Raw genomic sequence first — 14667 nt, forward strand, 5'->3', positions numbered from 1 at the left:
GAGGCAGAGCGGCCGCGGGGAGCCCCCCACAGAGGCAGAGCCCGGGGCTCACAGCAGAGTGGCCGCGGGGCATCACTCCTGCTCTCCACTCCCAGGGCTTCTGCTGCCTTGAGTAACTGGCCAGGCCACACCCAAGCCAGAACCCAGGACGTCCCGGGAGGGATGCAGAGGTGGGGGAGGCAGGAGCAGGGCCCAGCACCTACCATGCCGACGAGGTCTCCTCGGCCGTACTCCCCGGCCAGGAGCTTCTTCCCGTCGTCCTTCCGGATCACAGAGCGCAGCCGGCCGCTGAGCATGATGTACGTGCAGTCGGACTTGTCCCCCTGCCTGTGGGAGACACAGAGGCCCTGCAACCCTGGGCCCCCAGCCTCAGCCTCCACACCCAGCTTCCCAATGCCAGACAGACACAGGATGGAGAAAAAGAAAACGCAGGCTTCTCAATGTCTTATTTTTGTTTTGGAAAACATATTTTTTATTTTAAAATATTTATGTTAATAGGCCTGGGTTGTTTTAAATGAATATTCTAAAATTGTCTTGGCTTTAATTATTATTATTATTTTTTGAGATGGAGTCTCGCTCTGTTGCCCAGGCTGAAGTGCAGTGGCACGATCTTGGCTCACTGCAACCTCCACCTCCCAGGTTCATGCGATTCTCCTGCCTCAGCCTCCCAGGTAGCTGGGATTATAGGTGCCCGCCACCACGCCCAGCTAATTTTTGTATTTTTAACAGAGACAGGGTTTCACCCATGTTGGCAAGGCTGGCCTCGAACTCCTGACCTTGTGATCCACCCACCTCAGCCTCCCAAGTGCTGGGATGACAGGTGTGAGCCACCGCGCCCCACCAATGGGGCCCTTTTAAAGGGATGGTGTGGACTTGAATATACACGGAGAGACGCTCATGGAACATGGACTGTGTCTAAGCGTGTGTGGGTGTCACGAAATCCAGGAGGCCACGAAGCGTGTTTCCGAGCTAAGCTGGGGTGGGGCTGGGGAAATCCAGCCTTCCGTGTGTGGTTTCCACGGTAACTTCCGTGTGTGGTTTCCACGGTAACTTCCGTGTGTGGTTTCCACGGTAACTTCCGTGTGTGGTTTCCATGGTAACTTCCGTGTGTGGTTTCCATGGTAACCGTGCTTTGCCCATCCCCGGCTCCTGCATGCCAGGGCAGCATGGATGCCGAGTGTGTGGCACCCACGGCCTCACCTGTATATTGCTCACCCGGCCTCCACCTCCACCCAGTCCAGGGCAAAGTCGATTTGCTGCACGAAGGACGACATCCTCTTCACCACAGTGTGCGCCACGCCAGGACGACGGTCGGCTGCTTCCGCATGATTCTGCCGGGCAGCCCAGAGTCAATCCCGCCCCATCCCTCCAACCTACCCTTCGCCCAGAGCCGCAGTGCTCGGGAATGGATGGGACCCGCAACCCCCACCCCACCCTGAGAGTACAGAGACCACTGGCAGGAGCTGGGACGGGGCACGCACCGGTCAGCTGCCTGCCCCACGGCACAGCACTGCCCACCACGTGCGCAGTGGCCAGCAGCTGTTGGGGAGCCCAGAGAGCCCCCTCCTGGCATGCCCACGAGTGCCCCTTGGGCACGGGCCCTGTGTCAGGCTGCGGTCCTGGCAGGGGACTGCACATGCCGTCAGGAGCTGCATAACGCACACTGGGGCCGTGGGTGTGGCTGGCAGTGAGTGCCGTGAAGGGCACCAGCAGGCAAAGGCAGAGGCTGAGAGACCCATGGGCCCCGGAGAGCACAGGGTCTCTCCTGGGTGGGTGGAGGGTGGCTGGGGCCTCTGACCCGGGGAACACTGTCCTCTACCCGGTGGTCGTGAGTGGACAGACTGCGGAGGGTGAGGGCTGCTGCAGGGAGGTGCCCAGTGGCTCTGGGCGGTGGGGAGGTGGGACGTGGGGCAACCTGCACCCGGCGTGAGAGTGACGCCGGGCGACTCCAGGCCTAGCCCAGGCCACAGGCAGGTGGAGCTGCCATTTCCTCCGAAGGCAAAAGCAGGAGGAAGAGCAAACGTGGAATCAGGATCCGCTTTGCACAGGAGTGGGGGTAGCTGGGGAGATGGTAAGACAGTGGCTGGGTGAGGGCATGAAGAGCGTGAGCGTGGCACTTAGAGCCCCGGGGGTGGAGGAGGAGCCCCGGGACGCTGGCTGGAGTGATGGCTGCAAGGCACACCATGCATGCACACACAGGCAGACACACAGACACACACAGACACACGGAGACACACACAGAGACACACGCAGACACACGGACACATGCAGACACACACAGACACACGGACACACGCAGACACACACATGCAAACATACGGAGACACACGGACACATGCAGACACACGGACACGCAGACACGTGGACACACGCAGACACATGGAGACACGGACACACGCAGACACACAGGCACACGGAGACACACACAGACACACACGGAGACACACACGGACACATGCAGACACACACACACGGACACATGCACACACAGAGACACACACACAGACACACGGACACATGCAGACACACGGAGACACAGAGACACACAGACACATGCACACAGAGACACACAGACACACGGACATATGCACACGGAGACAGACAGACACACATGCACACACAGACACACACACAGACACACGGACACATGCAGACACAAAGACACACACAGACACATGCACACACACAGACACACAGACAGACACAGAGACACACGGAGACACACAGAGACACTCAGACACAGACACACACATGGAGACACACATGGACACATGCAGACACACAGACACACACGGACACGTGCACACACAGAGACACACACAGACACGGACACATGCAGACACACGGAGACACAGAGACACACACAGACACATGCACACAGAGACACACACACAGACACATGGACACATGCAGACACACGGAGACACAGAGACACAGACACATGCACACACAGACACACGGACACACAGAGACACAGACACATGCACACACAGAGACACGCAGATACACACACACGCAGACACACAGAGACACACATGGACACATGCAGACACAGACACACATGGACACATGCACACAGAGACACACAGACACACGGACACATGCAGACACACGGAGACAGAGACACAGACACATGAACACACAGAGACGCACGCAGACAGACACACGGAGACACACATGGACACATGCAGACACACACACGGACACATTCACACACAGAGACACACACAGACACACGGACACATGCAGACACATGGAGACACGGAGACACAGACACATGCACATACAGAGACACACACACGGACACATGCAGACACACGGAGACACAGAGACACACACAGACACATGCACACACACAGACACACGCAGACACACAGACACACGGCGACACATGGACAAATGCAGACACACACAGACACATGCAGACACAGAGACACACACAGACACATGGACACATGCAGACACACGGAGACACAGAGACACAGACATGCACACACAGAGACACACGCAGACACAGACACATGGAGACACACATGGACACATGCAGACACACACACACCCGGACACATTCACACACAGAGACACACACACACAGACACAAGGACACATGCAGACACATGGAGACACGGAGACACAGACGCATGCACAGAGACACACACACAGACACACGGACACATGCAGACACACGGAGACACACATGGACAAATGCAGACACACACAGACACATGCACACACAGAGACACAGACACATGGACACATGCAGACACACGGAGACACAGAGACACAGACATGCACACACAGAGACACACACAGACACAGACACATGGAGACACACATGGACACATGCAGACATACACACACCTGGACACATTCACACACAGAGACACAGACACACGGACACATGCAGACACACGGAGACACAGAGACACACACAGACACATGTACACACAGACACACACACAAAGACACACGGACACATGCAGACACATGGAGACACAGAGACACAGGCAGACAGACACATGCAGACACACGGAGACACAAGGACACGCAGACACACACGCAGACACACATGGATACACATGGACACATGCAGACACACAGATAGAGACACACAGCACAGGGGGACTGAGCTGCTTTAAGGCTGAGGGCCCTGAGCTCTGCCCTGGGTGGTTCCTGTCCCTGCTCTTCGCCGTCCGTCCTGATCTCCCTGGTGCTGACGTGGAGCAGCTGGGGACACTCAGGAGGGAGATGGGTCCAGCTTCACCCAGGGTACCCTGCTGGTGGAGGGACCGGGACTTGGAGCCTCAGTCTCCCCATCTGCACGCTGCAGTGTGGGCACCCGGCATCGGGACCCGGTTGGAGCCACTTAGGCCAGGCCTGGAAGACAGAGGCCATGCAGAAAGCCCTTCCCAACTGGGCCAGGGCCCCGCTGTCCCCACCCCTGCCCCTTGCCCGGCTCGGGGTCCCCAGGCTGAAGCAACAACGGTGCGGTGCCGTTTGCTGGATTACAGGCGTGAGCCTCTGCGCCCAGCCGACCTGTTTTCTTCAGCTGCTGTGCTTCCACTGACCTTCAGGCTCCTGACCTCTCCTTCTGCCCAACCACTCAGGCAGAAGAGCTCTGAGACCATAGCAGACATCTGGCCTATGGGGGTGCGGAGGCCTTCCAGAAAACACACACAGAACGGCTCAAGCCGCCAGAGGCGAGAGCTGGGGTTAAACTGAACCCTAGGCTCCAGGAGATTCTGGACCTGACAGAGCAGAATGCCCAGTGCCGTAGATGTGAAGACGTGGCGGTTCTGCCAGGCAGCCGCAGGCAGGCCGAGGGCAGCTCTGGGCCTGGAGGGGCCGAGTCTGAGACTTACGGGCTGGGGTCAAGCGGACAGACGTCTTCCAGCCCAGAGCCTGGAAGGCGACACGGGCACATTCTGCCCCCAGAAGGGACACACGTCAGCGGGGCTCCTCCCCCGAGCCAGAGCTGCGTCCTCACCCACTGCCTTGCCCTTCCACCTCCGCATGGCCGGCTCCCGACACGTCAGCCCAGGCTGCAGGGGTGGGGCGGCTCACGGCCCCTGACGCCCGGCCCCACCCCAACGTGGGCCTTGCTGAGCCAAGCTGGGCAGCCCCAGAACTGACCAGTGATAAATGGACACGGCTGGGAGCACACCACAGAGATGGCTGTGTGAAGCTGATCGCTGTGGGCAGATGGGGTCGGCTGACTGAGCGCTGGAGGAGGGGGCACAGACCTGGGCCTACACAGGTGCCGGGGACAAAGAGGGGGGCCCGAGCAGCAGGGAAGAGGGCGAGAGCACCAGGAAGAGGCCGGCCACGCAGGGAGGGGTCTCAGGGCAGGCGGGGCTGGGGCCCGCCCCGAGGTCCTGGCCCGTGGGACTCACTCATAGAAGTGGGCCTTGGAGATGGACAGGAAGCTGCAGTCCCTGTTGGCCTTGATGGTGAAGATGAGAGGCTCCCCGGTGAGCACGGCCAGCTGGCCCACCATCTCCCCAGGGCGCGTGAGGAACAGGCAGGTGTCTTCCTGGCTGCCAATCTTTCGCTGGTACACGTGCAGCAGCCCCGAGACCACAAACAGGATGCTGGTGTCCTGACAACATGAGAGGGCTCAGGAGGCACCACGAGTGACCACGGGCAGGACGGGGGCAGCTCTGGGCCCAGAGCAGACGATGCCACCAGGCTCGGCCGGGAGACCATCCGCCGACCAGATCAGCTCTGGGCATGGACTTCACTGGAAACATTTCGGCAGTGTCTACGGTTTCATGATTTCACAAGCAGTCGTGGAAAATTTGGGTTCTCGAGGGCTCCGTGCAGCGAGCCGGGCCTCGGACCTGCACACCTTCTCTCCCGGCACCCGCATACTGACTGTCCCCAGCAAATACGAGTCGGCCCAGCGTTCCTGTGCACGGGGGGTCCCATGCCGCCTCGCCTGGGGCCTGACCTCTGAGGGGTGGGCTCCTGGCCCCTCCCACACTGAGCCCCCTGCACACGCCATGCATTTTGGTCCCACATCTGCAGATGTGCCCAAGAAACCACTCCAAGGCCACTTCCACTGATCTGTATCCACCGTGACCTCTTATGACCTCTTCCCAATCTGCTTGCCCGGACCACTCTCAGGTGCGAGCGGAAGGGCCAGTGCAGCAGGGACCAAAGGTGGACACAGCTCTCGGGGCTCAGGGCTGCCTGAGGGGAGGGGCTCTGCCATGGTGCCCAGTGGGGCAGCGGCCCGGTGCTGGGAGGTCCCCAATCACTGGTATCCAGCCCAGGCCCTCCTCTGGTGTTCCACTTGGCACTGGGCTACGGCATTGGGTGGTCCCAGTGCCCCCCCCCCAGACCCCCGCTCACCTGGTCTCCCTGCCTTGACACCACCGTGCCTGCAGGAACGTTCAGAAGCGCCACCCGGCCATCCAACAGAGATGAGTCCTGGAAACAGAGCAGGCTTCAGGGAACACGGGCGGGAAGCGTAAATGAAGGTCCAGAGAACGGAGGCTGCGCTGGGCCGTTCAGGGGCAACGAGTGGTGAGGCCAGAGGCCAGGCAAGGCCCTCCTCCAAGGCTGTCCTCCAACAAGGGCCTGATGGACACTGGGCACCCTGTAGAGCCACCGATGCCAAACCGGGGCATCGGAACAGAGACAGACACCAAACAGGAGCAAGGCAGAAAATGCAGAAACAGACACTCATATTTTTGTGAATTTACGTAAGAGAGAGAGGATGTCATTTCAGGGAGAAAGGGTGATTTCTTTATAAGTGGCGCTGGCATAGCCAGCAGTGGGACACCTTCTCCACTCCACCTACAGAACGACGCCCTCCAGGGCACGAGGACTCTGGAATCTGGGAGCTCCCAGAGGTGACCCGGGAGTGTCCAACACACTCGAACCCAGGAGGCAGAGGTTGCAGTGGACCCAGAGCCTGTGGAGATGCCCTGGGGCAAACCAAGGGTGAGGGAGCGTCTGCGGGCACCACACCCACGAAGGTTTGAAACATCAGGTGTGTAAACCCCCAGTCCACAGTGATGATGAAATAAAAATAAGAAACCCCACCCAGCACCTTTGGAAAATGATCGAAAAACAAACCATTAAACTTCCCACACCCTGACGGTGAAGGGGGTGAAGGCAGTTCCCCCCCAAAAGAGAAATGACATCACATGTCGCCACAAGTTTGTCAAACAGGAGGGAGAAAGAGGTGGAGGAGGATGAGAAGAATCTGAGCAGCCACGTATCCAGCTCTCAGGCAGAGGACGGCCGCTGACGGAGAGGCCGCACCGCCCCAGGGCGCATTGTCAGCCCGAGGAGCCGTGGGAGGTTCTTCAGAAGAAAGCAGCCTCCCTGAGGAAAGCAGCTGTGCTAAGAAAAGTCAGAGCCTTCGGGAGATGAGGGGGACGTGGGAGACGAGGGGGACACAGAGGATGAGGGAGATGAGGGAGATGAGGGGGATGAGGGGGATGAGGGGGACGAGGCGGACGAGGGGGACACAGGGGACAAGGGGGACGAGGGGGACGAGGAGGATGTGGGAGACGAGGGGGACAAGGAGGATGTGGGAGACGAGGGGGACGCGGGGGACGAGAGGGACGTGGGAGACGAGGGGGACGAGGGGGATGAGGGGGACGCGGGGGACGAGGGGGACGAGGGGGACGCGGGGGACAAGGGGGACGCGGGGGACGAGGGGGACGAGGGGGATGTGGGGGACATGGGAGACGGGGAGGCGGGGAACGAGGGGGGCGCAGTGGATGAGGGGGACGTGGGGGACGTGGGGGACGCGGGGGATGAGGGGGACGCGGGGGACGAGGGGGACGAGGGGGACGAGGGGGATGCGGGGGACGCGGGGGACGAGGGGGACGCGGGGGATGCAGGGGACGAGGGGGACGTGGGAGACGAGGGGGACGAGGAGGACGTGGGAGACGAGGGGGACGCGGGGGACGAGAGGGACGCGGGGGACGAGGGGGACGAGGGGGACGAGGGGGAAGCGGGGGACGAGGGGGACGAGGGGGACGCGGGGGACGCGGGGGACGAGGGGGACGAGGGGGAACGAGGGGGACGTGGGGGACGCGGGGGACGCGGGGGACGCGGGGGACGAGGGGGACGAGGGGGACGCGTGGGATGAGAGGGACGCAGGGGATGCGAGGGACGTGGGAGCTGGCCACGGTGACACGGATGAGGCCGCTGGACAGGGGGGCACTGACCGCACGACTGAAGCCATTTGGCCATTTTAAGGATTACTGTTAAGTATTCAGAAATGATAAGAGTATTGTGGTTAGAGATGAATCCTGAAATATCCACCAGTGACGTGTTATGATGATGGGATTTGCTTCAAGGGGGGGCACCTGGGCAGTACGGAAGGGGTGCAGAGAAAACAAGGTGGGCTGTGGTGTGATCGTTACTATGAGGGATGCTAGGTACTCACCTTCACATACTATTCCATCTATTCTATATAGTTTTGAATTTTCCCATAATTAAAAAGTTGTTTAAAGAGAGAGAAGACTGGCTGGGTACAGTGGCTCACGCCTGTAATCCCAGAATTTTTGGAGGCCAAGGCAGGTGGATCACTAGAGGCTAGGAGTTCAAGACCAGCCTGGGAAACATGGCAAAACCCCATCTGTACTAAAAATACAAAACTCAGCCAGATGTGGTAGTGAGCCTGTGGTTCCAACTACTCAGGAGGCTGAGGTGGGAGGATCACTTGAGCCCAGGAAGTGGAGGTTGCAGTGAACTGAGATGGCACCACTGCACTCCAGGCTGGATGACAAAGTGAGACACTGTCTCCAAAAAAGAAGAAGGAAGGAGGAGGAAGAGGGAAGGAGGAGGGAGAAGGAGAAGGAAGAAAGAAGGAGAATGAGGAGGGGGAAGGAGAAGAAGGAAGGAGAAGGAGGAGGAAGAAGGAGGAGGGAGGAGGGAGAAGGAGAAGGAGGAGGGAGAAGGAGAAAGAGGAGGGAGAAGGAGGAGGGAGAAGGGGAAGGAAGAAGGAGAAGGGGAGGGAAGAAGGAGAAGGGGAGGGAAGAAGGAGAAGGGGAGGGAAGAAGGAGAAGGGGAGGGAAGAAAGAAGGGGAAGGAAGAAAGAGAAGGGGAAGAAAGAAGGAGAAGAGGGGGGAAGAAAGAAGGAGAAGTAGAAGGAAGAAAGAAGGGGAAGGAAGGGGAAGAGGAAGAAGAAGAAGGAAGAAGAAGAAAAGAAGAAGAAGAAGAAAGAAAAAGAAGAAAGAAGAAGAAAGAAGAGAGAAGAAGAAAGAAGAAAGAAGTAGAAAGAAGAAGGGAGAAGGAAGAAGGAAGAAGGAAAAAGAAGGAAGAAGGAAGAAGCAAGAAGAAGAAAGAAGGAGAAGAAGAAAGAAGAAGGAAGAAGAAGGAAGAAGAAGGAAGAAGAAGGAAGAACAAGAAGGAAGAAGGAAGAAGGAAGAAAGAAGAAGCAAGAAGAAGAAGAAGAAAGAAGAAGAAAGAAGAAGGAAGAGAAAGAAGAAGGAAGAAGAAGGAAGGAAGAAGAAGGAAGAAGAAGGAAAAAGGAAGAAGAAGGAAGAAGAAGCAAGAAGAAAGAAGAAGAAAGAAGAAGAAAGAAGAAGAAGAAGAAAGAAGAAGGAAGAAGAAAGAAGAAGAAAGAAGAGGAAGAAAGAAAAAAAGAAGAAAGAAGAAGAAAGGAAGAAGAAAGAAAAAAGAAAGGAAGAGGAAGAAAGAAGAAAGAAGGAAGAAGAAGAAGGAAGAAGGAAGAAAGAAGAAAGAAGGAAGAAGGAAGAAGAAGAAGGAAGAAGGAAGAAGAAGAAGGAAGAAGAAGGAAGAAGCAAGAAGAAGAAGAAAGAAGAAGGAAGAAGGAAGAAGAAAGAAGAAGAAGAAAGGAAGAAGAAAGAAAAAAGAAAGGAAGAGGAAGAGGAAAAAAGAAGAAGAAGAAGAGAAGAAGGAGGAAGAAGGAAGAAAGAAGAAAGAAGAAGGAAGAAGAAAGAAGAAGAAAGAAGAGGAAGAAAGAAAAAAGAGGAAGAAAGAAGAAAGGAAGAAGAAAGAAAAAAGAAAGGAAGAGGAAGAAAGAAGAAGAAGAAAGAAGAAAGAAGAAAGAAGAAGGAAGAAGAAAGAAGAAGGAAGAAGAAGGAAGAAGAAGGAAGAAGCAAGAAGAAGAAAGAAGAAGGAAGAAGAAGAAGGAAGAAGAAGGAAGAATGAAGAAGAAAGAAGAAGAAGAAAGGAAGAAGAAAGAAAAAAGAAAGGAAGAGGAAGAGGAAGAAAGAAGAAGGAAGAAGAAGAAGGAAGAAGAAGAAGGAAGAAGGAAGAAAGAAGAAAGGAAGAAAGAAAAAAGAAAGGAAGAGGAAGAGGAAGGAAGAAGAAGAAGAGAAGAAGAAGGAAGAAGGAAGAAGAAGAAGAGGAGAGATTTTTTTTTTTCCTTTGAGACAGAGTTTCACTCTTGTTGCCCAGGCTGGAGTGTGGTGGCGCAATCTTGGCTCACTGCAACATCCGCCTCCCAGGTTCAAGCAATTCTCCTGCCTCAGCCTCCCAAGTAGCTGGGATTACAGGCACGTGCCATCACGCCCAGCTAATTTTTGCATCTTTAGTAGAAACAGTTTCACCATGTTGGTCAGGCTGGTCTCGGACTCCTGACCTCAGGTGATCCACCTGCCTCGGCCTCCCAAAGTGCTAGGATTACAGGCATGAGCCACCACTCCTGGCCAGAAAAGCAGATTTAAGAGATAGATCAGCCAACTGCAGTGTATGGCCCTAACTCAGATCCTGATCTGTACAACAAGAAACCACTGAGAACCACTCATGACACAGTCAGGGGTCCAGGAACACACTGGGTGGGTGAGCAATCGCAGCTTTTTAACATTTCACTTGCAGAGCAACACTGTGGTGATGGCTCAAAAGGAGTCCGTAACCGTTAGAGAGGAATGATTGAAATTATATCGTGCTGGAGATTTTTGAGACGGAAAATAACTGGGGGAGGGACTAGGAGTACAGCTGTAAAGTGATTAGCCATGACTGGTAATTACGGAATTGGGTGACCGGTGCATGGGAACTCACGACACTGTCACGGCTATCTTTTTACCTATTTAAAGCTTTCCATCGGCCTGGCGCGGTGGCTCATGCCTGTAATCCCAACACTCTGGGAGGCTGAGGTGGGCAAATCATTTGAGGACAGGAGTTTGAAACCAGCCTGGCCAACATGGTGAAACCCCGTCTTTACTAAAAATACAAAATTTAGCCAGGTGTGGTGGTGGGCGCCTGTATCCCAGCTACTCGGGAGGCTGAGGCAGGAGAATCACTTGAATCCAAGAGGTGGAGGTTGCAGTGAGCCGAGATCACATCACTGCACTCCAGCCTGGACGATACAGCAAGACTCTGTCTCGAAAAAAAAAAAAAAAAAAGCTTTCCATCATATGTAAGAAATTAAATCCTAGATGAACTAAGGTGATTGAATATTAAAAAGTAATAAAAATAAATTATTAAAGTGAAGCTGGGAAAATGTCATACTACAATAATCTGACACTATTATTGCTGTATTAAATATAAACATAGATGAGAATTCTAAAGTCCAGCTTTGGGACACCCTGATGTCCCAGAAAGCCTCAGCTTTGAGTTTGAACATAAGGCGATCTCAAGCTGCTAGCTTCCCAAAGGGGACCCCAAAAGACAACTAAGCCTGCACTCCACCCAAAGCACCTCCTTTGCAGCCACTGTCCTCCACACCCGGAACCACTGCCCGACAGAGGCAGAGAGGAGGCCACGCGCCCTGGGTGGGACAACGGCCAGGTGCCCGCCGGGGCCACTCACTTCCAGCTTCATCAGGGTGAGCAGGTCCTTCTTGGCAGCTCTGAAGATGGCATCTGACTTCCTGCTGGCCAGGGTCTCATCTATGTGACTCTCTGAGTGGTGGGAGACCGTGGAGGGCATCTCTGCAACCATCACGCTTTTCCTGGACTGGAGAAGAACGGAGATACCGGCAATTCGAAGGGATGTGGTTGGGGAACACCGCACAAGGGCGTGGTCAGGTCTAAATCGCACAGTGCAGAAAGGCTGGCTGAGCCTCCTGAAGCTGCAGGTGCCACATGACACCAGAGCTGGCGGTGCCCCCAATGTGCCAGCAAGCCACAGAGAGGGCAGGGCCCCAAGCGGAGGGTGAGAATGACAGCCAGGGCCTACCTTGCTGGCCATGGAGCTCCCGGGGTGCTCGTCCGAGTGCAGGAAGACCCTGGCACAGTCACATGCCATCCCCAGATCAGAAGTGGCACTGCCTGGGCCCCCTACACACAGAGGGGACACTCAGGACACGGTTCGCTGGGCTACAGACACAAACATCCGCGGTGTGGGCTGAGCACACTCTGCAGTCTAACCACACAGACCCCGGCAGCTCCCTCGAGGGAGTCGGGCCCTGAGATCCCTCCACATCCTGCTTTCTTTCGGCATCTGCCTCAATGGCTTTGTGACCCACCAGCTACAGGTTTTCTCCGCAGCTTAAACCCACATGGTGCCTTCAACATTTCTGGGCACTGATAAAGGTAGCCCGGTCGGTGCCTAAAACACTGAAGGAAACCAGCCCTGGCCCTGAGCCAGATTCCTCAAACCTTGCCATGCGTGCCACACCCTGACCGCTCGCTGCGGGCAACCCTGGGTAGAGCACCCTTTCTCTCGCTGTCCATCTCAGGGATGCTGCCGCCCTCTGTATGTGAGCTCCCCTAACAGGTGCCCTGGGCCGTCACGCTGGTGCTTTGGGCTTGGCTCTTTGCAGTCCCAGCCCCATCTCGGAGGTTCGCTCTTTGCAGTCCCAGCCCCGTCTCGGAGGTTCGCTCTTTGCAGTCCCAGCCCCGTCTTGGAGGGAGGGGGTTGAGACACCCCCTCCAAAGAGCTCCCCTGTTGCTGCTTTTGGGCAGCCTCGGGCTGAGCGGGATGAAGCAGTGTGCACCCTTTTATGGCCCGCCCTCAGCATTACACATCACTACACACACAGCATATCTGACCTCTGGACCAGCTGCTGTGGATTCTGAGGAAGGGTGCACATTTTGCATGACGGGGTCATGCACTTCCAGGCACAGACCCAGCCCTGCGCGTGCAGCTGCACATGCGAGCGAGTCATCTGCACTGCGGTTTCCCATCCAAACTGGAATTCGCAACACCCATTTCTCAGCGGAATACAGAGGAACCACGCAGACACTAACGGTGGACACATGCCACACAGATGCCGTGGCCACATGGTGCTGTAGGAAGGAACCAGGCCCAGGAGCACAGCCGTGTGCCCCTCCCTGGGAAGCCAGACACGGACAGCCAGGAGCGCTGGGCCTTGCAAAGGGGCGCGTGTCTCCGAGGCTTACGCTGAGGGTGCGCTGGTCGGGTTTCACGGAGCTGCACCCTTCAGCCCTGTGCACTGTGCTGTGTGTTACTTATGCCCCCGTCAAGTCCTGCTGTTTTTTTAAAAAATCCAAACTGGAAACCAATCTATGGCAACAAAGGTCACCAGTGCTTCCTCTGGGGCTGACCCTCTGGGGTGGGCGAGAGGAGCGCAGCCTTTACCTGGCCGCAGCCACATAGGGGAACACTGGGGTGCAATGACCACACCTTGTACGTCAACAAGCATGTAGCTAAAATGATAAAATTTCTCACACCTGTAGTCCCAGCACTTTGGGAGGCTGAGGCAGGCAGGTCGCCTAAGGTTGGGAGTTCGAGACCAGCCTGACCAACATGGAGAAACCTGTCTCTACCAAAAATACAAAATTAGCTGGGCGTGGTGGCGCATGCCTGTTACCCCAGGTCCTCGGGAGGCTGAGGCAGGAGAATCCCTTGAACCCGGGAGGCAGAGGTTGCGGTGAGCTGAGATCGCACCATTGCACTCCAGCTTGGGTGACAAGAGCAAAACTCCGTCTCAAAATAAATAAATAAAATAAAATGCGGGGGCCAGGCAAGGTGGTATGCACCTGTGGTCCTTGCTGCTCGGGAGGCCAAGCTGGAAGGATGGCTGGAGCCCAGGAGTTTGAGGCCCGGACAACACAGTGAGACTGCACCTCTTAAAAATAAATACATAAATAAACGGGCCGGGTGCAGCGGCTCATGCCTGTAATCCCAGCACTTTGAGAGGCCGAGGTGAAGGCAGCGCTTGAGGCCAGGAATTCAAGACCAGCCTGGGCAACACAGCAAGACATCTCTATCTACAAAAATTTAAAAAACTAGCCAGGTGTGGGGGCCACACCTGTGGTCCCAGCTACCCATGAGGCTGAGGTGGGTGGATCACTTGAGCCCTCATGGGCTGAGGCGGGCAGATCATTTGAGCTCAAGAGTTCGAGGCTGCAGTGAGTTGTGATTTCACCACTGCACCCCAGCCTGGGCCATGGAGCAAGGCCTTACCTCAAAAAAAGAAAAAGAAAAAGAAAAAGTGGTGGATCAACTAGATAGCCATTTAGAAAAGGATGTATCGGCCGGGCGCGGCGGCTCACGCCTGGAATCCCAGCACTCTGGGAGGACGAGGCGGGCAGATCACGAGGTCAGGAGATCGAGACCATCCTGGCCAACATGGTGAAACCCCATCTCTACTAAAAATATAAAAAATTAGCTGGGCGTGGTGGCGGGCGCCTGTAATAACAGCTACCCGGCGGCTGAGGCAGGAGAATTGCTTGAACCCCAGAGATGGAGCTTGCAGTGAGCTGAGATCGCACTATTGCATTCCAGCCTGGGCAACAAGAGCGAGACTCTGTCTCAAAAAAAAAAAAA

The 14667-nt window shown here is 55.9% G+C and overlaps 1 protein-coding gene across 1 annotated transcript in view; it reads right to left on the minus strand.

The window, feature by feature from the left end:
• PNPLA7 (patatin like phospholipase domain containing 7) overlaps window positions 1-14667 on the minus strand; it is a 97509-nt gene that overhangs the window by 38994 nt on the left and 43848 nt on the right. The window contains 7 exon segments of the mRNA XM_054521298.2: window positions 204-327; window positions 1201-1303; window positions 1306-1331; window positions 5394-5599; window positions 6355-6432; window positions 11743-11889; window positions 12112-12212. Of these exon segments, the coding sequence (XP_054377273.2) occupies window positions 204-327; window positions 1201-1303; window positions 1306-1331; window positions 5394-5599; window positions 6355-6432; window positions 11743-11889; window positions 12112-12212 (785 nt within the window).

This window comes from Pongo abelii, chromosome 13, assembly GCF_028885655.2.
Source record: "Pongo abelii isolate AG06213 chromosome 13, NHGRI_mPonAbe1-v2.0_pri, whole genome shotgun sequence".
Lineage (NCBI taxonomy): Eukaryota > Metazoa > Chordata > Mammalia > Primates > Hominidae > Pongo > Pongo abelii.